General features: G+C 37.5%; 1 protein-coding gene across 10 annotated transcripts in view; it reads left to right on the top strand.

Annotated features, from left to right (window-relative positions):
- The window catches only part of CNTRL (centriolin), an 84,361-nt gene that overhangs the window by 32,770 nt on the left and 27,536 nt on the right, over positions 1–24,055 (top strand). For 7 of the 10 annotated variants that reach the window (XM_045563041.1, XM_045563043.1, XM_045563038.1 and 4 more), the window contains 15 exons: positions 404–632; positions 2,039–2,148; positions 5,549–5,743; positions 9,816–9,969; positions 10,964–11,184; positions 11,714–11,890; positions 14,051–14,185; positions 16,255–16,400; positions 17,001–17,208; positions 17,714–17,893; positions 19,523–19,702; positions 20,463–20,579; positions 20,868–21,012; positions 21,478–21,626; positions 23,643–23,832. In XM_045563041.1, the coding sequence (XP_045418997.1) occupies positions 404–632; positions 2,039–2,148; positions 5,549–5,743; positions 9,816–9,969; positions 10,964–11,184; positions 11,714–11,890; positions 14,051–14,185; positions 16,255–16,400; positions 17,001–17,208; positions 17,714–17,893; positions 19,523–19,702; positions 20,463–20,579; positions 20,868–21,012; positions 21,478–21,626; positions 23,643–23,832 (2,536 nt within the window). Of the gene's footprint in view, positions 1–403; positions 633–2,038; positions 2,149–2,559; positions 2,562–5,548; positions 5,744–9,815; positions 9,970–10,963; positions 11,185–11,713; positions 11,891–14,050; positions 14,186–16,254; positions 16,401–17,000; positions 17,209–17,713; positions 17,894–19,522; positions 19,703–20,462; positions 20,580–20,867; positions 21,018–21,477; positions 21,627–23,642; positions 23,833–24,055 lie in introns of those variants that run through there. The other 3 variants (XM_045563046.1, XM_045563047.1, XM_045563048.1) reach the window with 3 other exon arrangements.

Genomic DNA, 24,055 nt, shown 5'->3' with positions numbered 1-24,055 from the left:
CCCAATGATTCCAACCAATATCATATATTATTTAATTTTTTAAAATTTAATTGTTAAAATTTATCAGCCAAGAAACCAAAATAAAACATCCAGATTTATAATTTGAAAGATTAAGCAAAACTAAAAATCACAGAACTGTAGGCAGTTCTTTAATCAGTCAATCCAAACTTTCACTCTTCAGTAGCAGGAAGAAGAATCCTTTTGAGACCATTTTTAGTTCTAATTTTTTTTTGGTATATTAAGAATAAGACAAAAATATATATATTTTTTAACTTCTAGGCATATAGGATTAATATAAACAAGCAATTCTGTGATATGTTTATTGCTAATAAAATGAATGTCATTTGACTGCTTAGAAGTTACATATTAAGTCATAAATCTATTAATTTTATTTTGCTTTTAGTATGCTGAAATTGATAACACCCCAGATGAAAGCCCTTATATTGGCAAATCGAGATACAAGAGAAATATGTTTGCCACAGAGAGTTACGTTATTGATAATGCCCAGGCAGTACAGATCAAGAAGATGCAGCCAGATGAAGGGGAACAACTTAGAAATGAGCATGTGAACTTGAGAGCCCATGCACCACTGGACATACAACTGGAAGACAAAGAAAAAAAAATAAGTGCAGGTTTTTAAAAGTTATTTTAAATTCTTTAAAAATATAAAAAGATTGAATATGTAGGCCAGTTTTGTTTTATAACTCTTTTAATTAAACATGCTGATGGTATTTATTATATTGTTGTTTACATAAAAAGTATAAAACAGAAGCATTGATTCATTGAGCAGACTATTTTTTAATGATTCCTGTTATGGTTGAGAAGGGGGTTTTTGACAGTAATTTGATAGCAACACGTCCAGGGAATCCAAGAATGCGTAAATCTCCTCCTGCCAGCAGGCATTGGAACTATACACTCAAAGCCATAATTGGTAATAATTTAAGCAAGTGAAGAATCATTTTATTGATTACTATGCATGTAGCCAAAACCTAAAGCAGTGCTTTGTATAAGCTGGAACAGAGCACTCTCCTTAGGCTTGGGCTTAAGGCTAACCTCTGATTCTTTCTGATACCCTACATTCCACCTCCCCAACCCTCCCCCCCAACCCCACAGTTTAATTCAAGGGATCTTGCTACCTTCTGGCAAGCCACATAGAGAAAGAAGTCAAGCCACATAGAGGAAGAAGTCAAGCCAAGAGGGCACTTTAGAGTCTCTGCCATTTACAAACTTTGAATCCACTTACTCACTCAGCTGTGTGGATATGGAAGAAAGAGAAGGCTGACCTGAGTTCGTGCTTCACACTAGTAATCATGGCCCATTGTGGGGCTCTAACCAATCAGATTAGCAGCTTATTTTCCCTTGATTGGTAGCTAAATGGAAGGCATGGAAGGCCAGTAAAGGTTGACTTGATGAGGGGAGAGAAGAGATTGAGTTTTCCATGTTTACATATACTATATGCAAGGCTCTGGAGGGGGAAAGCAAAAGTAAATCAGATATATGTGCAGACTAACTTCAAGGGGCTGGCTAATAGTTTTCTAGGAGGGTGGGAGGGAGAGACAAATCTGAAATTTGAGATAGAAAATAATTGATTTGAGATCACCTCCCTCTGGGAGAGACGGCTCAGTAGTGAATTTCTTGATAGTGAGTCCTATCATAAAGCATTTGCCTCTAACACAAGGTTTTGTATTTTTTTTTTAAATACGCTGAACCTAATTATAACTTAGTGACATATAAAATGGATATTTGTAAAATCCTTATTCTCTCAAAAGGGTTCACTAGTGTTGGGAATGTCAAATAAAACTCGCTTTATGTTAAGAATTTTACAGATAAAAGGATCAAATATAGTTCTCTAGCATATCATGAAATAATTTATTCTAGAGATTAACTAATAAAGATGATTTTTAAATTTCTGTGATCTATAATGACAAATTAATTGAGGAAGAAGAAGTTATTGTAAAAAAAGAAAATCTCATAGAATTTTCAGAATTCTAGGTTTTCCTTGTGTATGTATATGTGAGCATGGTTTTTAAATTTTCAGCACAAAGTCGACTGTCAGAACTACATGATGAAATAGAAAAGGCAGAACAACAAATTTTAAGAGCTACGGAAGAATTTAAACAACTGGAAGAAGCTATACAACTAAAAAAAGTATGTAAAAGCAAAACAGCAATGCTAAGAGGAAGTGAAAAATGAAATATGTTTTTCCCTTTATAGCAATATAAAACAGTTTTAAAATCAGTGCTGTTTAATTAATTATGAAATAATAAATTTCAGAGTCAAATATGGTTCTGCTTTTTCCCTGTTAAATTTTCCTTCTGTTCATGCTGATAATCCAGTTAGAATTTCATAAAGTATATAGAAATAAATTACTTAAAATTTATGTAAAAAGGTATCTTTATTTAGTCTACTATATTATGACAATGGCTACTTACCCAGGGAAGTTGCTTCCTGATATATCTCTTCTAATTTAATTAAGTGCCCTCCACCTTTAAGATCCTGGGACCTAGATTAAGAACCAAAAGACATCTCTGCTACAGCATGAACATTATGAAACACAAGAAGTAAAAACAAACAAAAAAGATATAAAATATAGCATACAAAAAGATTGAAGTAACATACTCCCAGAATTTATCAAAGTGTGTTATGAAGTAAGCAGCTCAAACCCATGGTGTGCTTGTATAAGGAGAAAATTCAAAAACAAAAGTATTTTGATATTTTAAAGTATATAAAAAATTTTAGTTATTTACAACTTTTAAAAATTAGTATTTCAAAATTATGATGGTAACTACATTCATACCATCGTAAGGTAGAAAAAGAATGTGAAGTCCAAATTGTAGATTCTTTTAAAAGACACACTGTATTGTTATTTTCAAATTATATAGTAACAAAAATTGATTCAAGTGTATTGGAAGCTTATTATATGCCTGTCACTGACTATTGAGTAATGAACAAAACAGACATGTGTTCCTGTCTCATGGACAGACTTGTAGGGGAAATACACAGTAAGCAAAAAGGTAAAAAAGGAAGATATAGTTAAATAACATCAGTGTTATATGAAAAAATAGAAAATTAGAAAAAGATAATAAAGGATATAATTTAGACTGTGGGGATCCACCAAGGCCTCTCTGAGGAGGTGACATTTAGGCTGAGACACAAAGGATGAGAAGGAGCCAATGAGGCAGAGTTGGGGGAAAGAATATTACAGGCAGAGGTGACAGGTATGCAAAGGCCTTCAGACTAAAGATTTCTCTAAAGAGTGGAAGATGAAGTTAAAGAGGCATGAGGTTAAAGATCATGCCAGACTTCATAGGCCATTTTTAGAAGTTTGAATTTTATTTTGCATGCAATGGGAAACCTTTGAAGAGCTGCTGATCTTATTTGTCACTTTAGTTACTGCATGAGAGTGAAATGGGGTGAGGGAGATGGAAAGAATGGAGATGTGTGCACTGTCAGAATGCTGTTGTTCAGTGCAGGCAAGAGATGATAATGGCTCACACCAACCAGGAAGGTGCTGGTGGATGTGGAGAGAAAGCCAACCGATTCTAGAGAAAATTAGGCAGTGGAACTGACAAGACTTAAACCAGGTGCAGTGGCTCACGACTGTATTCCCAGCTACTCAGGAGGCTGAGGTGGGAGAATTGATTTGAGGCCAGGAGTTTCAGACCAGCCTGGGCAACATAGTGAGACCTTCATCTCAAAAAAACAAACAAACAAACAAAAAAAACCCAGAACTGACAGGACTTAAATATGGATTGAAAGTAGGACAGGAGGTAGAGGGAGCTATCAAGATGGTTTAATAATTAAATAAGAATGTTTTATAATAGCACTGGCCAAAGCTTTATATAGATTGTTTTTTTTTGTTGTTTTTTTTTTTTTGAGACAGAGTCTCACTTTGTTGCCCAGGCTAGAGTGAGTGCCGTGGCATCAGCCTAGCTCACAGCAACCTCAAACTCCTGGGCTCAAGCGATCCTACTGCCTCAGCCTCCTGAGTAGCTGGGACTACAGGCATGCGCCACCATGCCCGGCTAATTTTTTCTATATAGATTTTTAGCTGTCCAAATCATTTCTTTCTATTTTTGGTAGAGACGGAGTCTCACTCTTGCTCAGGCTGGTCTCGAACTCCTGAGCTCAAACGATCCGCCCGCCTCGGCCTCCCAGAGTGCTAGGATTACAGGCATGAGCCACCACGCCCGGCCAGCTTTATATAGATTGATAGATGTAAATAATATTCATAATTTTTAAATAAATGGATGCTGCCAAAATATACTTGGAAAAATAGTTATTTATTTATTTAATTTTTTTTGGAGACAGAGTCACGCTCTTTTTCCCCAGGCTAGAGTGCCGTGGCATCAGCCTAGCTCACAGCAACCTCAGACTCCTGGGCACAAGTGATCCTCCTGCCTCAGCCTCCCGAGTAGCTGGGACTACAGGCATGTACCACCATGCCCAGCTAATTTTTTATATATTTTTTAGTTGTTCAGATAATTTCTTTCTATTTTTTAGTAGAGACGGGGGGGGGGGGGTCTCTCTCTTGCTCAGGCTGGTCTCGAACTCCTGACCTCAAGCAATCCTCCCGCCTCGGCCTCCCAGAGTGCTAGGAGTACAGGCGTGAGCCACCTCACCCAGCCTAAAAATAGTTATTTTAAATGCGTAAATATAAGTCTGAATTTTTCTTTATGCTGTTCATTTGCTTGGCATGCTAACAAAGGTAAAATAAAAATCTCAATTTAAGGAGAGTTTGCTGTATTTTGTAATTCTGTAGTGTGAGATGGCTTTACTGGTGAACATGGCATTTTAAATTTTCTTCCTGATTATAAAGGTATTGCAATTATGGGGAATTACGTAATCATTATGAGTATTTTATTTTATATCCTTCCAATTTTTTTGTCTGCATTTCTTTTATACTTCTATACAGACTTTTGAGAAACATTTTTACATTTGTTTCAATCTCTAAAAACAGTTAGAAATAGGAGATAGAATATTAAGTTATTGCTTCTATATTAGTAGATTTATTGGTCAACTATCTTCATGTTTAAACTAATTAGGAAACTGTAGTGTAATAGCTAGTAAAATTGTCTAGAGTCATACAAAGTCTTGGTTTCACAACTTCCTAGTATGACCTTGGGCAAGATATTTAAATTTTCCGCAGTCCAGTTTCCTTATCTGTAAAATTGGAATAAATATACTTTTTATCTTGAGGATTAAGTAGATTAAAGGATGTAGAGTTTAGAACAGTGCCTGGCACATAGTAAGTGCTAGATAAAGTCCGCTATCATTAATACTATGGTAATTATTAATTAATTTGCAAGTTGCTTCTACTAGAATAACTTCATTTGTACCTGCTATTAAATTATTTTCATAAACTTTTATAAAGTAAGATTTTTTACATATAAAATACACATGGAGTACTTAGATAACTCCCACATTTTATTTTTATTAAAAAAAACTGATAGAACATAGAATACCTTTTTAAATTGTAGGCGCTGTTGTCTTTATAAATCAGTGTTGCTATCCTCTGTTAATTATATATCCGGGTTTGGGGGATTAGATTTCAGAAGCAGAGAAAGACCTTCTTTTCAAGCAATTGAGTGGTAGGATACAGCTTGTAAATAAATTACGCCAGGAAGCTCTGGATCTAGAACTGCAGATGGAAAAGCAAAGGCAAGAAATTGCTGAAAAGGAGAAGGAGATCAAGGACCTGCAAATAGCCATAGATAGCCTGGATTCTAAAGACCCAAAACATGTGAGTAAATTAAGAAATTTTGGCTTTTCTGTGGAGACTAGAATATTATTCTGACTAGACAGTACATGTCTCATCATTGTTAGCAACAGCATCCTTTCTGAAAGTCTCTTTTAGTTTGATGCACAAATATAAGTGAGGTATACATAGTCAGCCCTCTGTGGGTTCTGCATCTGTGAATCAGCCAACCTCAGATTGAAAATATTTTAAAAAAAGATGGTTGCATCTGTACTGGACATGTACAAACTTTTTTTTCTCATCATTATTCCCTAAACAATACAGTATAGCAAGTATTTACATAGCATTTATATTGTATTAGGTATTATAAGTAATCTGGAGATGATTTAAAGTATACGAGAGGATATTAAACGCAAATACTACACCATTTTATATAAGGGACTTGAGCATCAGTGGATTTTGGTATCTGTTGGGAATCCTTGAACCAATCTCTTATGGGATACTGTATATATATGTGTGTGTGTGTACAACATGTGTATGTATAAATATTATTGTGTGTATGTATTATATATAAATATATGTATATATACACACGTATGAAATGTGTATATATGTCTAAAACAAAACAACCTAAGCCTTGAAGGAGGTAGCTTTCAGTAAATGATAGCTGCATGGTACACAAATTTTTTTTTTTAAATGGTTCAGTTTCATTGTATTTCAGAGCAAGAGAAACCTGCTCCAAGTTGCAGTCCAAACCTCTTATCCTTTCTCCCTCATCACCTTCTTTTCTTCTTTTTTAAGAGCTGAAAGATATTCAAAGTCCCTTTTCCACTTTAATCCTTTTTGCAAATATTGCACTTAAGCTATTTGGTATTTCATATTGTTTTGTTTTGTCGCTAAAAATGACACAGTTCTCTGGCAGGGGTGGGGAACCTGTGGCCTTGGGGCACATGTGACCTTCTGGATCCTTGAGTGTGGCCTTTTGACTGAATCCAAATTTTATAGAACAAATCCTTTTAATAAAGGCTTTCTAACAAAAGCCTAGAAATTGAAACCAATTAAAATTGATTAAAACTATGATCTATGAATCTAATTAGTACCAATTGTGTGTTTTCTTTCAACAAATGACTATGATGTTCTTAGTGGACAGGGAGTTTAATTTTCACTGGATTTCTGTAAAGAATTACATATAGAAAAGAGCTAAATGAGACATAGGAATATTGTCCAAGTTTTGAAGGGAGCCAAAGTCAAGCTATACTAGTGGGAATGAAACATACAAACCGGATTTAAGTTTCCTTTTTGCTTTTGTTAAAACTACTAAAAGTTCTTAAGGTTGCAGCCTTAGTCCCAGTACCAAAAGACATCTCTTTTTAATTTGTTTACGTGTAGGGAGCATCACCTGTAGGGAGCATCTTTTTCTAATTTGCAAATTTGCATATTGGCTAGTGTTAGGCACCCCATTTTAGGCTACAAAATGTGAATCTTTTAGCAAAGCAGAAGGAATCAGGGTGGGATCCCTGTGTATTTTTCTACAGGTAGATAGACTTATTTAATTAAAAAATTTTATTATTCAGTCGGATGAGGTATCTTTCTGAATAGCGAATAGAATTTAAAAGTAAAGGCTTGACTCTGATGAGATATCATAGAAAACAAACATATTTAGTGCCCACGATGTACCTAGCCTCATGCTAAGTATTGTGCATATTCTGGGGAGACATTATTTTTATCACAGCATCCATGTGAGGTTGGTGGCATATTTTTGAAAGATTAAGTGATTTGCACGAAATCACCCTACTTTTAGGAAGAGGTGGAGCCCTTGCTTATGCTACTACAGTGAGACCCTTTCTTCACAAAAGTATTAAAGGTCTAAAGAGATTAATTATTAAATTATTTTAAATTTAAAATGGTTGTGAGCTCAGAACCAAGCCTAGTCAGGTTTTCAACAAATAAAAGCATTTAGCTAGGTTTCAAAAGGAAAAGCTACCATTTAAAAATGAAATTCCATTTTAGTTACAATCTTATTTTTCATAGCTAGAAGCACAAATATAAGAAGAGCAAACATAGTAAAGAAGATTTGTTTTGCTCTTCCCTATCGGAAAATGCCCTATTGGAAGCAAAAGGTAACTACTGTTAGCCTGTACTGATCTGTTGCAAAGTTTGGGTGTGATTGGCCTACGGGAGCTTCCTGTGTTTTGATTTAAAGCTCGGAGGGTGGGCCCTGCCCACAGAGGTTGCTGGTGATTGGGTGGGCTGGGCCGCCGCTCACTCTTGGCCAGGAATGTGGTTTGAGGCTCTGCGAAATTACTGAGGCTCCGAAGCGCTTGCAAAAATGTGGCTGTCAGAGAGGGAAGTGCACATGAATTTGAAGACAGCATTAGAAAGCGTTCCGCCCACAATTTCTCTGTTCTCAACGACTCCGTTTTAACAGGACAAATTCTAACTTAAGGTATGATCATTTTTTCTCTCTCTGAACAAAGAACTTAAAAGGAGGAGGAGTCAGATGTAAGTTCCTGTTTTTACAATAACTCTTCTGTGAGCTCCACAGTAGTGAAAATCGCAGAATCTACTTTTGCTCCCATGTGTTTAATGCACACCGTTGGCATATTGAACCAAATTTTTGGCCTGCATATAGAAGTTTCACTGGAATTTTTAATGGTGAATTTTAAGAATTGATAGATATGAATGCAGTAGTTTTGTTTTATTCATCAGCCATAAAAATCCTAAATTCACTTACAATATAAGCTGTTATCTGCAGTTAACCTTTTCAGAAAGATTTCACATGGGTATTTTGGAAGTGCAGGGAGAAGAGTTTTGAAAATCCCATGAAGTTTTACCAGTAGTAAAATTAAAACCTTCCAATTAAGCTACCACTCATTTGTTCATCAGAAATGAAAAGACTTCTTTCTTGTATTTGGGGGAAGCAGACACCTGAAATCGAGAAATATTCTTTTATAACCAAATGGATCTTACACTTGAAAACCTTGGTGTTCTTAGTTCAAACTCTAATACAGTTTCTCTCTCTCTCTCTCTCTCTCTCTCTCTCTCTCTCTCTCTCTCTTTGTTTATTGTTCTATTCCCCTGATCCTGTGGGGGCAAACTTAGGATCATGAGGGTGTGAGTAGGAGGGCAAAGGTTCTCTGGGGATTTATATTGTCTCCATATGAACAGTTGCCTAAGGAAACCTGGGCAAGTCATTTGATGGATCTGAGATTTAGTTTTCTCATGTGTAAAAGGAAAGGTTATGGCAGATCATTGGTTCTCGATTTGTTTTCTCCAGCACACCTGAGAGATGTAATCCACTTCTTTCAGTCAACAGCAAGGCCAGTCAGGGTGTGTGGTTGTGTTCCACCCAGGGGCAAGTGTGGTGGCAGAGGGGTGTGCCACCCCAGGGCCATCCATGTTGAGACTCACAGGGCTAAGTCGTTTTTGAGGTCCCTCTAGGCTCTCAGTGTGTTGCATCTAAAAGCAAAATATTTCTTTGTAAATAAATTTGAATTCCAAGTAAGTATTTCATGTCTCTATTTTCCCCTAAGAAACAATTTTTTTAAAGTACATTTAATGTGCTTTTTCAGATTAAAAAGGCATTATTTATCTATAATAAAAGTTTTAAATATAAAAAAACTCTTTAAAAAGGAAAAATATCTCCTGTCATCCACTTAGATATAATCCTCGTCATCCTTTCTCAGTCTTTTGGTTGAAATCAAATGTAGTTATAATCCTTGTTAATATTTTTTGAATATACTTTTTAAGTCCTTTTCTATAGATATATGTCAATATAATCAATTAACTTTTGGAAACCTTTTTTAAAACACACATTTTAATATAGTGCAAATAACACTGAACTTGGCTACATTATTAGGTGTGCCATTGGAAAAATCACTCAACCTCTTTGATCCAGAGTTTTCTCATCTGTAAAATGGAAATGATTCCCCATATCAAGTTAGCCTGAGGTTTAAATGAAACTACCCATGTGAAAAAAATACAGGGCCTGACACAAAATAGATGCAAATTATTACATTTTATTTTCTATTCTTCCTTTTAAAATGTTAAGGATTATTACTTTTTAAAAAGGTTTAAAGAACTTGGAGTTTTGTTGATTTTTTTTTTTTTAATTCAGTCTCATATGAAGGCTCAGAAAAGGGGTAAAGAACAACAGCTTGACATTATGAACAAGCAGTACAAACAACTTGAAAGCCGTTTGGATGCGATACTTTCCAGAATTGCTAAGGAGACTGAAGAGATTAAGGACCTTGAACAACAACTTACTGAAGGTGAGAATTTAAGTATAATTTAAGGTAAATCAGTTTCATTATTAATAAAAGAAAGATGATAAAGATAGGTATTGATCCAAATGTTAGCTGAATATATATTTTAGCTGTTTGTACCAGTATTTGATAGGGAAATATTAATAGTGTAAGTACCCAAATGTGTTTAATAAAATTTAAAAATTTTATTTTAGTTTTATTTTGTTGCATTGATGCCTCATGAGTTCAGGTCCTTCCATTCAGTAGGCAAGAAGTAAATACATGATCATGATAAGCTCTGGCATATGATTGTTTTTGTCTGTGGTGTAAGATCCTTTTAGGAGTGAAATGGTTGTTGGCATCAGGGAATTCAGTGTCTAGTTATAAGAAGAGTATAGAAAGAACTTTGGGATCTGTTTTTGCAATGCCAATTTAAATTGTGACATTCTTATAATAGTGGAAGAGGAAGACAATAGGCTGTTGCGGTAAGACCCTGGGCTCAGTGTAAAAAGGTCCCAGTTCCTGTTTTGCCGTTATCAGCTATGTCACCTTGGACAAGTTATTTCTATCTCAATCGTTAGTTGTTGGGAGGATTAATTGACATAGTATTCATAAAGTTCTTGGCACATAGATGGTATCCAGTATTATATATGGTGTGTATGTGTGTGGTTCTTTTAAGTCATCAGGTTACATGCTTATGCTGCCAGTCTTGGATTAGTTTTGTATACGGAGTGGTTTTGTTTTGTGTGTCTAATAGCAAGTACTCATGGTTTTGGTGCACATTTTTCATTATTTTATTTGGAAGTTATTCAAACTTTTTACAGCATGAATTCAGGCATTTTATAAGCGTTGTTTACTAAATATAGTATTTTTATTGTATACGTGCTTAATACTCCTATATTATGAATAATAGGAAATCATTGAAAGCGTAGACTTTCACTCTTGGCTAATAACAAATAGCTAAGGAGATAATGTAGTATTATTAAAATATACATTATTATCATTTTTGCATCTTGCTTAGGCCAAATAGCAGCAAATGAAGCCCTGAAGAAGGATTTGGAAGGTGTCATTAGTGGGTTGCAGGAATACCTGGGGACCATCAAAGGCCAGGCAACTCAGGCCCAGAATGAGTGCAGGAAGCTACAGGGCGAGAAAGAGACATTGCTGCAGAAATTGACTGAAGTCGAGCAGGAAAGGGACCAACTGGAAATAGTTGCCATGGATGCAGAAAATATGAAGAAGGTATGACTTGTTTCTTCCTTCCTGTTTTCCCTAGCTTGAAAAGTGATAATGTCCAAATTAAGTTAGTTGAAGAAGTTAACAGGTCAATTATAAATGGCAAAAAGTATTAGAGGCTATATGGTAAAAATTATAAAACTGTACAAGTTGCCTTATGCAGCTTGTTATTGTGAAGATACAATGAAATAATGAATGTGAAAACATTTAGTCCTATGTCTGATGAAAAATAGGCCTTAAATCTTATCCTCTGAAAGTAGATTTTTTTTTTTTCCTTTCTTCCTTCTTATGTCTTCAGATTCATTTAAAGTATCACACAAATGGTTGCTTTGGGAAACAGCATGTTGGTAACTTACTGACTTTCCCTTACATTTAGCCAGGTTTCTGTTTTCTAACCAGCTAATGAAAACTTACTGTGGCAGGCAGCAGTGGCTGCCAGCATTTGGTTTACAGTGCTCAAGTTACTTATAATGATTTGCAGATGCTTAAGCAGCACAGTGAGGGTTCTGTAGTTAAACACACTGAATTTTTCCAGGAGCTTGCAGAGCTAGAAAGCGCCCTCCAGGAGCAGCATGAGGTGAATGCATCCTTGCAGCAGACCCAGGGAGATCTCAGTGCCTATGAAGCTGAGCTAGAGGCTCGGTTGAAACTAAAGGATGCTGAAGCCAACCAGCTCAAGGAAGAGTTGGAAAAACTCACGAGGCTTACCCAGGTAAGTAGGAGCATAAATCCAGCTAGAAACCAAGTAGCCTATACTTTAAGATATCGTCCTTCCTTTACTTATATCTTAATTTAAGATTAACACCTTTTAATATAGTATATATGGAGTGATAGGAAAGGCACATTTTTGGAGTTGACATTCTGAGTTCAAATACTAGCCCTTTGTGAACATGGGCAAATCACTTCATGGCTCTGAGCCTCCCAGCCTATTCCTCCTCTGTGAAATGGCTCATGGTGAAGATAAATGGATGTGAAAGCACCTAGCAGTTGATACTCAACAAATTCTGGTTTTTCTTTCATAGAACAGCTTTAGTTTGCTGTTTCCTATTATGCTTGATTGAAGGACCTGCATTCAAATGTACTTGCAAATTAGAGAAAGCATCATCCATCCAATAAATACTTATTGATTGACCATTGAGGGCCAGGTGCTGTGGATGCTCTAGGGAAAGCACCTGCTGACAGTCTACCAGGTGAAACAGGTGTGGGAGAAAGAAAGGGACAGGGTTCTGTGGCAGAGGAAGGCATAGTCAGAGAAGACCACTTTACAGAAATGTTTCAACTGAGGCCTGAAGGATGAGTAGGATTTGGCCATGCAGAGGAGTCATAGTGAAAGGGGTAGAGGTAAGGGATGGGTTCTAGGCAGAGAGCCAAGGAGAGAGAGCACAATACATTTGAAGTGCTGAAAGTATGCCTCCAGCTACACTCGTGTCTACTTGTTTCTGTTTTCTTAGTGCCTGACACATGAGAAGCATCAATATGTGCTTAATGGATGAAAATGAAATAAAATAAGATATTTTGAATTTTAGGAATGCATGTAAAAGAGAATTCATATGATTAGAAAAAGAACTGAAAGTAGGTCTGGTTTATGGTAGTAATTATGTTATTGTCTTCTTTATAAGATATCAAATGATCACTTGCCAGTTATCAGGATTATATTATATTTCTCAAGAATACCAGGTTTTGCACAACTACAGTTGACAAGACCAGAGTCTCAGAAAACAGGGTTGGGGGAAAATAATTAAAATAACAGTAAGTATTTTTTAATAATAGTAAATAATTTCTAGGTGATATTTCCTTTCAAATAAATTCTCTTCTTTTCAAGCCAGCCCTTACTAGTTTGAAATACACTGTCCTTTGAACTTCTATTGTTCTTTATATTTTTCCCATAAGTCTTTTTTTTTTTTTTTTTTTGAGACAGGGTCTCACTCTGTTGCCTGAGCTGGAGTGCAGTGGCCTCATCATAGCTCACTGCAACCTCAAACTCCTGGGCTCAAGTGATCCTCCTGCCTCAGCCTCCTGAGTAGCTGGGACTGCTGGCACATGCCACCATGCCCAGCTAATTTTTCTATTTTTTGTAGAGATAGGGTCTTACTATGTTGCTCAGACTGGTCTGAAACTCCTGACCTCAAACAATTCTCCTGCCTTGATCTCTCAAAGTGCTAGGATTACAGCTATGATCCACCACACTTGGCCTCATAATTCTTGACAGAAATATTATAAAAGCCTGGCTTTCTCACTGATTCACTTGATATTGAAAGGGACGCTCTTCGCCCTTCCTTAGCACCAAGACTGCCAGGATTAGTTTTCAAACCACACATTGATAATATGGAACATAACATATCTTCTGTCTCTGATCTACAAATCTACAAAGCTCTGATTGGTAAAATTTAGTTATATGAAGTCACTTGTGAAGCTTGTTAAATACAGATTCTCAGGCCCTGCCATAGAGATTCTGATCCATCAAATCTGAGATGGAGCCTGAGCATCTGCATTTTTACTAGGCACACCAAGTGTTCATATATATACTTGAGGACCACAGTTTGAGAAATACTGGTCTAAGGGAAAAAAAGAGCAATAATTGTTAGATTACTTGCAGAACTTTTAAAGGTAGGTGCTTGGGCCCATCCTTGAAGATTCTGATTTAGTATTGGGGCTGAGCTGATTCTGATGCTTATTTCTCCTTAAGTATTAATAGTTTAAGGACATGTGAAAAAAAAACTTCGATTTTTAAATTTGAGAGTATAAAATAAAAACTGAATTGTAAAACCATACTAGCAAGGCAATGTGGATATATGTAAATTTATTTGGGCTTTTTGGATCATAAATTTATTGCTGTTTTACACTTTCATGTCATTGCTTCCTGTGACAACAGTTAGAACAATCAACCCTTCAAGCAGAACTTGAGAAGGAAAGACAAGCCCTCAAAAACGCCCTTGGAAAAGCCCAATTCTCAGAAGAAAAGGAACAAGAGAATAGTGAGCTCCACACAAAACTTAAACAGCTACAGGTAGAGATTTGTTGTTTTAGAATTTATTCTTACACAGGACACCCAAAGATGATAATGTCTTTAGTCAGGCATTTACCAACCTGCTCTAACATGTAGTAAGCAACTTGAATTATTAGAAAAAGAGGAAATCTGGGTGGGGCAGTACTATAGCCTCTGTTCTCTTGTGACTGTGGTTTTAAGATTATTAATACAAGTGTACTTGTATTTTGGGGTGCAAAGAGGTGGAGGCAATGTCGATAGTAAACAGTATACTGTGTAAATCCATGGGCAAAAGCAATACCTTGCATTCCTTCTAGAAGCAGATTTTTCACCAGACTGAGCTAAAATTATCAGATTTGTACATTCCTCTTCCACTGAAATATCTTTGTAATTATCCAGAAATTTAACTAGAGTGGATTGCAGTAGGGTTTCTTGACTGTAAACAGTTTTCACAATTCCCTTCTCAGAAAATATGCTATTAAAATTGCAATCATTTTATATTTATGAGAATGTATGGCAGAATATTTTTATAGCTATTCTCACAATAATATGTCCAAGAAACTGCAGGAGAAACAGGTGGATAGAATTTTTCAGATAATTAAACTCTCAAAGAAGACAGATGTCTGAACAAACAAGTACTTGAATCAACACTCAGATCTCTAAAGCTGTGAGGTCATGGGGGCCTCTTGGCTGGCTGTAGTGGCAGCTGTTGTCACCAGAAATAAAAGGGCAAAGTTTATGTGGTTTGGAGGAAGGCTTCCAAAAACACATGCAGGGGCATTTGTGACAGACAAGACTAAGCTCACTCATATTTTCTCTTCTTCCAACACTGCAAATATTTTTTGCAAAATTTTAAGGAAATCTAATAATGTAGAATTTAATTTTTACTGCTGTCAGTTCAACTTCAGAAGCAAATATCATAAAAGATGTACATGTTTTCCATTCTTGTGTGAGTTGTATATATGTGTATTAGGTCTTCATTGGGTTATCATTTTTTATTTTTACTATGGAAATTTTCAAATAATCACAAAAAAAGAGAAAATACTTTTATGACCCTTTATTTGCTCATCACCCAACTTAAAACAGTTATCAACTTTCATCGTTTCATTTTGTCCACCTTTTTTGTTGCTGGAATATTTTAAAGAAAAATCTCATACATCTTTGTTTCACCCATAAATACTTCAGTATACATCTCTTACAGAAAAGGACTAAAATATATTCTTCAGGGGCCATGTCCTCCAAGGTAGAAACTGAAGTCAGCTTTCCAGAATGCTGGCCCATATTGTAGGACTACCTTAGTTAGAACTAGGTCCCATGGTTACTTGGCCAACTATCCTCTTGATATATAGAGCACAAGTTAAACCAAACCCACTCTACATTTGTCTTTGTTAGAAATCATTTAGTTGCAATGAACCTTAACCTACTCATGCTAACTTGAGAAAGGAGACAGTTTGGTAAAAATCGGAGCTGCTATATCAGTCTCTCAGGGGATACTTGACTCTCTCATTTCTCCTTCTCTATCTCTTTGAGCACTTACTTGGCTCACTATGGACCTCAGCCCTGAGCTGACATATCTTTCCAGGTCCAGCACTTATATAGACTTGCTGTACTGGATCTTGGTTCAAGTTATAGAGAGAGTGAGAACCTGTTTTTCTGGCTAGTCAGTGGATTGACTGGCCTTGAGTGAGATCATCTGTGGCTGGGATTAGGTAATAGTACAGAAATGGCTGCCTCAGGGCAATGGGCAGGGACAGTTTACAGATAAACAGGACTCCAGATGGGACAGGCACTTACAAACATGTTAATGGTAATTCTAAATTCTCCATTTTAGTTAAGAGTGTTACACTGAGTTTGAAATAGATTAACCACTCAGGTAGAATGTAGGTATTCAGGGGAATACAATCAGTAGCTTAGGGTATAAAATTATTTTTCTCCATAATTTAGGGAAATTTTAGCAGTTTCTTTTTACTTGAAAGAGGAATTGTCTGAATTTAGTTCTGTGGTCTAGATAGGTTAGCTAATTTAATTTGTTAGTAGTGAAACTATGCCGGCATGTAACAGATACACTCCCTATTTCACCCCCTCCATAGGATGACAATAACCTGTTAAAACAGCAACTTAAAGATTTCCAGAATCACCTTAACCATGTGGTTGATGGTTTGATTCATCCAGAAGAAGTGGCAGCTCGTGTGGATGAGCTAAGGACAAAACTGAAATTAGGAACTGGGGAAATGAGGTAAGGGAAAATCAAGACCTCCAAATATGGGTGGGCCACTCAACCTCAGGGTTGTGAATGTGAGGTTCAGCGCTTAACTCAGCCTTCTAAGTTCTGTTAATGGCTGATTTCTTTTGTAGGGTTCTCCTTATGGTGTTTCCATGACTGAGACACAAGATTGTTTAATTCTAATGTCACTTTTTTTTAATGTTTTACATTTTAGCTCTTAAAAGAGCTAATTTTAAAGAATAAAGGTTTTAAGAGTAATTCTTTCTTGAAAGTTCATTACATATAGTCAGGAAGCAGAGCTACATTGTACATTTTAAATAGAGAACAAATATCAAAAGAAAGCAGAGGATTATTTCAAATATAGGAAATGGACATTTATTCCATGAGCAAACATTGTTAACCTGACATAAGCCTATGTTTTTAGAGTAGCAACAGTCATTTGATAAAACAGTGATTTGCCCTTAGGAGATGTTCTAAGTAAATTGCTATGGATTGACACTGGTCCTTCCATATAGCTATTTTTACTCTTGCACTACTATTAACAGCATATTTGCAACCAGTATCAAGAATAAAATGTCACATTTATACCATCTTTTTTTCCTTCCTTACCAGAATCCATAGTCCTTCAGACATCTTAGGGAAAAGTCTTGCTGATTTACAGAAACAATTCAGTGAAATTCTTGCACGCTCCCAGTGGGAAAGAGAAGCAGCACAAGTGAGAGAGAGGAAACTACAAGAAGAAATGGCTCTGCAGCAAGAAAAACTGGCAAATGGACAAGAAGAGTTCAGGCAGGCGTTTGAAAGAGCCCTTGAAGCAAGAGTAAGAAAAGGGCAAGAGGCAGCTGGAGGGAAGTGTTTGACAAATAGTAATGTTTTTCAGCAAATTGCAATGCTTTCTTTCCCATGTAAATATAACATTATTGTTATTTTCGCTCATAACAAGTCAATTTTAGTATGACTAAAATTCAACCCTGAATATGGTTATGATGTCAAAGTCAGGCTTGTTTTATGACACTATTCTTTCCTTGTTTTGGAAGCAACTAAGATGTTTTCTAACAAGTGGGTAAATAATACCACATTGCTAGAGTATAGTGTGTAGTGTGGTGCCAGAATCGGATTTTTTTGATGTAATGATTTTAATGATGAAGCAAACATTCAAATGGGTCCTAGAGAGTATCCTAGGTAAAACCATCCCTGCTAACGCATTAGTACAAAATTTCATTAATAGCCTGTATTAAAATGAAAGATAATTCTATAAAAAGTTTTTATTTTGTTTAAAACATATTTTGCTTAAAAATCATTCTTGAAACTTGATTTCCTCACAGATTAATTCTGATAAGAGGCAACATGAAGCAAGAATCCGGCAGTTGGAGAATGAAATTCATTATTTGCAAGAAAATCTAAAAAGTATGGAGGAAATCCAAGGCCTTACAGATCTCCAACTTCAGGAAGCTGATGAAGAGAAGGAGAGAATTCTGGCCCAACTCCGAGAGTTAGAGAAAAAGGTAGGGAAGGCTAGGAAGGTGAGACACACAAGTACCTCCTGCCCGGGTCATGCCCACTGGTGATTGGGTCAGCTGAGAGGAGTGTTATCCAAAGTAGCCTCTAGCTTCATTGCTGGCACAGAGCTGAACCTGACCTAGGAGGGACCTGGATCCATGTCACCAAATCAAAGACCTGAGACCAGGGTGTCCTGATAGATGGAAATGAGAATTGGGAATATAAGGAGGGACTTTAGAGTCAATTAAGTGGTACTTAACAAATGATATTGGGATGAGTTTGACTCCTTAGAAACCCCTTGCCCAATTAGATACATCCATGGGAAATTATTTTTAAACTCTTCATCTTCCTTTCTAATACCCTGGCCTCTCTCTGATGGCTTTTCTCTATCCCACCTCAACCATCTACTCCCATTGTCATATCTTATATTTTGTCAAATTCAGAAATTTCATCTACCACCTCTGAAATCACAAACTGAAGTGTCCCACTCTGATCATGACCTCTTATGGCACCCCCACACTAACAATGTTTCAATCTTATGAAGCTGCTAATTTGTTAGTCACACCTTTTCTATCTGTTCAGCCCTTCCTGTCTTTACTGTTCTCCTTGTCCAACTTAAATTCCATGCTCTGCCACTACAGCCATTTTTTTGCAAATATCCTCAGATCTCTTGCCCTTTTCTCCTATCTTAACTTCCCTACAAAACTGAAGCTCTCTGCATTCTTTGGGCCTGCATCCATGGAAGGTATTCTTGGAGGAAAAAGTCATCCATCCAGCATAGTGGTGTCATTATAAACTCATGGTCACCAGCCTCAAATGGGCAACATGATGCTTTTCTCTGGTGAACTCATTCTCTTATGCACCACTGTTTCATACCTTCTCCGCTCCTCACACCTGCCATCTCCCCCTTTTCCCAGCCTCAGTGAATGATTTACTTCATCCTTCACTGAGAACCCAGGCCCTTTTGAATCTATCTCAAAAATATATCTCGAATATATGTCCTTTTTCCTCCTCTGATGGCACCACCCTCATCTATCATTTCTTCTGGACAATAGCTGTGGCTGCTTGACAGATCTGCCACTTCTACTCGTGACCCTGCTCCACACAGCAGCCAGCATGTTCTTCTTTCTAAAATGTGGACTGGCTAGAGTCAGTCCTCCTCCCCGTAGTTTCCCTTGTTCTTAAGATAAAGAACAAAATTTTTAAGCCTTTGAGGCCCTGCATAATTGGCTTCTAGTGAGATGTCTCCTTTTCTCACTAGGCTCCTCCTTGCAGTTCCTCAGAGACGCCAAGTTCTTTCTTCACCGCCATGTGCCACAGCCGGATTCAGTGATTTTAAAAGCTGGTTCAGCTATTTCTTAGTGATGGTGCCAAGCAGTGTTTTTCCAATGAATGATTGAAGTTAGGAACACTAAGATTCTTGACTAGGAAGACTGATTTTAAATGTATCTTAGTTTTGAGATTTTTAAATTTGTTTGTTCAGTGAATATTTATGGAGCACCTGCTGTGTATCAGGTATTGTTCTAGGCATGGGGTGTGTAGTGGTGAATAGTGTCCCTGCCCTACTGGAGCTTACATCCTGATTCATTGCTACCAAATGATTCATCTGTTACTTACTGTTTCTTTTATTTTAGAAGAAACTTGAAGATGCCAAATCTCAGGAGCAGTTTTTTGGTTTAGATAAAGAATTGAAGAAACTAAAGAAAGCTGTGGCCACCTCTGATAAGCTAGCCACAGCTGAGCTCACCATTGCCAAAGACCAACTTAAGTCCCTTCATGGAACTGTTATGAAAATTAACCAGGAGCGTGCAGAGGTGAGTCCACTTGTACAGACCAAGTTTCCACCAGTGCTGCTGTCAAAAAGCAGCAACTTGCATTATTGATCTCTTATTATAGACTTAAATTATTTTATAAACCATTGTAAAATTATCTGTGTTTCTTAATGCCTGAAGATTGTAAGAATTTGTTTTGTGCTACCATGGGCCCTGTACTAAATATATTTAGTCCTTAAAGGAATCATCAAATGAAACATACTATCCCTACCTTAAAGTGTAGGGATCCGCCTAAGGAGGTAGCTGTCAACACATACCTGGATGAGGGTTTTGGAGGCCTATCATATAATCCCTCTGAACTTCAAATTTTTCATCTTCTAAAATATTTATAGGACATATTTATGAAAATATGTTACTTCATAGGGCTGTTATGACTCCTGACTGAGATAATGTCTGTTATGGTGCTTTCTAGGATGCAAATGCTGATGAGATTAAGATAGTGATAATGATGAGAGCCCGGAGAAATGTCAATCATGGAAGACTGTAGAACAGGAAAAAAAAAAAAAAAAACTAGCCCTTGTTCATTCTGAAGCAGCACCCTGCCCACTTGGCCCTCTGGGGGCAGGGAAGGCTGCCCAGTGATGGGAACAACACAGGAGAAGGTGGGACTTGGCACCACATGTGCATGGATAGCCAGGCAGGCAATGTGACAAAAGCATAAGAATCAATGTGAGAGGAAGAAAGAATGAAGAAGACAACCTGTGATAGCAATGCTACCTTTCTCATACTTCTGTCCCAGTAGGAGTTGCAGGAAGCAGAGAGGTTCAGCAGAAAGGCTGTACAAGCGGCCAGGGATCTGACTCGAGCAGAAGCTGAGATTGAACTCCTGCAGACTCTTCTCAGGGACAAGGAGGAGCAGGTCAGTGTTGGTACCCTGAGACCTTCTCCTTACTAGGTCCTTATCAGTTCCTAAAAGACTAAATTACTGTAGGTGATTTCTGAATGAATTCTGCAGTGCAATCAATAATTAGTACTTTATCCTCTACAGTGTGCCAGGTACAGTGCAATATAAATATAAGGAGTAATGTGGTTTTCTCACTGGTAAAGTGTAAATAAAAATATAGAATTATAATCAATTAGCAAGGATAAACACATCTGGGAATGAATTAATTCATTGACAACTTTGTGTATGTGATTTTTTTAATAGGTTCGAACTGAGATGGAGAAAGCCGATGTAGGTATTGGAGGAACAAACTCACAGGTGCTAGAATTCGAGAAACTGCATGAGACAATGGAGCGACAGAGGACTGAGATTGCACGGCTGCGGAACATACTAGACCTCACTGGGGCTGGTAAAGTATTGGGCTTTGAATTTTGCAATGGTTTTGTAGTTCTAAAATCAAATCATCTTGTTTGTTTTTTGCCTTTAGAAAACGTATTTAACTGTTGTTGCAAATCAACCCCATGCTTGATTTAGAGAGCTGTGGTAATTAACAAGTAATATCAAAGAATTTAAAAACATGTCATGTAAGTGTAATTTAAAAAGAGATGAGGTTTGCATTTATATAATAATTTCAAAAGAAATAATGTTTACAAATCTGTTTATTTGCTTTGTTTGACTTACTTTATAATTGAATGACAGAAGGATGTGCTATCCTGTTAGTGTTAGCAAAAACTAATTACCAAAGGGCAGATGGAAAGTCAGCTTTAAGGAACTGATAAAATTCATTGGCTCTCATGGAATCTCTTTTGTATTTTGAGAGAGAAAGGAAGTAAATGATTTTATCCCAACCTCATAGAATGGCTTTCCTTTACAGACAACAAAGGAGGCTTTGAAAATGTTCTAGAAGAAATTGCAGAACTGCGTCGTGAAGTTTCTTATCAAAATGATTACATCAGCAGTATGGTAGATCCTTTCAAAAGACGAGGCTATTGGTACTTTATGCCACCGCCATCATCATCAAAAGTAGGAATTCTGTGATGTTGGAAGTGTTTACTGAATTTTCTTAAAGAAAGTATGACATTGTCCCCTTCCCCAAATTTGGGAACAGGTGCCAAGAACATTTCTATGCTAAGCCATGCATTGAGGTTCTTGAGTGTTTTTAATATTTGAGATGAAAATAGGGCCTTCCCAGGAAAGATGGCAATTGTCTGTTCATGCTAAGGTAGTATATTGTGGGATCCCCGAAAGAAGATGCTGTAAGGGGAAAAGGTGACTTAAGCCCAGAAAGCCTGTTGAAATTGGGTATAGAATTGTGCAGAGGCTCAGACAGAAAAATAGGCACCTGGATTTCATTTCCTTTTAACAAACATTGACTCAGTGCTTACTGAAGTCTAGGCCAAGTGCTAGGCAATGGTAGGGTACCACAATGAATGATGCAACCCTTGTTCTCAAAGAGCTCATGGGTCATGCCAGTGTGATTACAAAACAGTGATGTGCATGTGACAAGAGACTTGACCTTTGTGCTGTAGCTGCAGAGAGGTATTAAGTATTATCTCATGGGGAAGTTCAGGAAGGAAGGCTTCACAAGCAGGGTCCTGCAGTCAGCACTTAGCAAGCAGTGAGGGATGAGCTTTTGGCAGGGAGGAAAGAGCTTGTGTGGAAAAGGAGAGTTGGCTTAGCCATGGCAAATAGCCATGTGGGGCTGGAGGGTTTGATGGGAACAGTGAAAGATGAAGCTGAAAAAGTAGATTGGGGTCATGCATTTTTTTAAAGGGCCTTAAAATCCCTTGCACTTAATTATGGAGGCCATGGGAAATGATTTGTGTGCTAACATGCTCAGAGCTATGGTTGGGGAAGAATATTCTGGCTAAGTGTGGAGGCTAGACGTGTGGCATGGTAAACTTTCTGTGGGGCTGTTTGAACTGATTCAGGTGAAGAATAGGAGAAGCCAGAGGTAGATTAATGGAGCTAGAAAAGGAAATATGGGATTAAGGGATCTTAAGGAGATAAATGGTCAGGGCTTGATGCCTGAATATGGGAAGATGAGGAGGGCTGTACTCATCCAAAGCGGAGGGGCTGGGTGTCATCTTGCTAGAATTAGCTGATAAGCAACAAAGAGAAACAGCTTAGGCACACTGGGATCCCAGGGCTGATAGACTTAACCAGAACCCTGAAGAGCAGAATCTAAGGTCTTCCTTCCAGAAATCTAACGGAAGCCTTGGAACAACTAGGGCTGGAGGTGGAAGCAGTGTAAGTTAGAGCAAAACGTGTAACCCTGAGCTGGGTGAGGGTTTGGAGGATAGACCTGCAGACTGGGAAGGAGAGGGAGAGGAGCAGAATAGAGCTTTAAAGCCATGCCAAGCTCCCAGGACAGTGGAAGACTGATATCCCCAGATTCCCTTGAATGTTCACTGGTTTCCTTTGCCTCAGTTGCTGGGCCGTCAAGGACAGGGTAAAAGAAAAAGAAACCACCAGGAAAGATGAGGAGAAGAGAGGCTGACACCCAGGGGTTTGATCACTTATGTAGAACTTGTTTTCATTCCTTTCTCTTGGGGCATTGCTGCATAAAATTAACCCAAACAGTCAGATAACATTTCAGCATTGTCAAGGACTTGTTATTTCTAGAAAGTTGTACCAAAAGACAGGATAGGAAATGGATATTTTTAAATAATTTCTGAAAGGATAGACATTGGTTTGTCTGCTTTCACCACACTCTGAGCCCTTCGCTTTCACAGAGCAGTCTGATGTGACCACAGCCATTGTACATACACAGCCTTCCTCTTTTCTCAGCCTCCCTGACATTGCCATGTTGATTAAGTCTAGAGGGACATAAATAAACTGAACCATGTAAATGGAACTGCAGGTTATGTGACTGTATAATCACTTCTCACTTCTGTCTGAAAAATGAGAATTATGGTAATGAAGAGAAATCAAGTTCTTTCTCAATTGTGCTACATCTCAGTTTTGCTGTAGACTTTGACATTTCTCAAAATCAGCCTTTCTACTTGTAATGGTGTGCTCTGCTGTCATTTATTTTAGGTTTCAAGCCACAGTTCCCAGGCCACCAAGGACTCTGGTGTTGGCCTAAAGTACACAGCCTCAACTCCCATTAGAAAATCACATCCTGGGCAACAAGATGGGAAGGAAGGCAATGGGCCTCCACCTGCCTCAGGGTACTGGGTTTATTCTCCCATCAGGCGTGGGTTACATAAATTGTTTCCAAATAGAGGTAAGTCACATCACATAGAGAAGTTGCATTTCTCTAGCATGTTTAATAACCTTTTGTTGGTTCCCTGCAATTCCTAAGACATAGTCCAAACCCCTTAGCTAGGTCTGCGAGGCCTTCTGTGATCTGGCCTTGGGCAACCACCTCTAGTCTGACCTCCCATCACTCTCCCACGTCATACCTGACTGCTCAAGATACTCACAGCATGCCACGCTCCTCAGACCTC

Source organism: Lemur catta, chromosome 10, assembly GCF_020740605.2.
Source record: "Lemur catta isolate mLemCat1 chromosome 10, mLemCat1.pri, whole genome shotgun sequence".
In the NCBI taxonomy this organism is placed as follows: domain Eukaryota; kingdom Metazoa; phylum Chordata; class Mammalia; order Primates; family Lemuridae; genus Lemur; species Lemur catta.
This window is presented reverse-complemented; position numbering and strand designations above follow the sequence as displayed.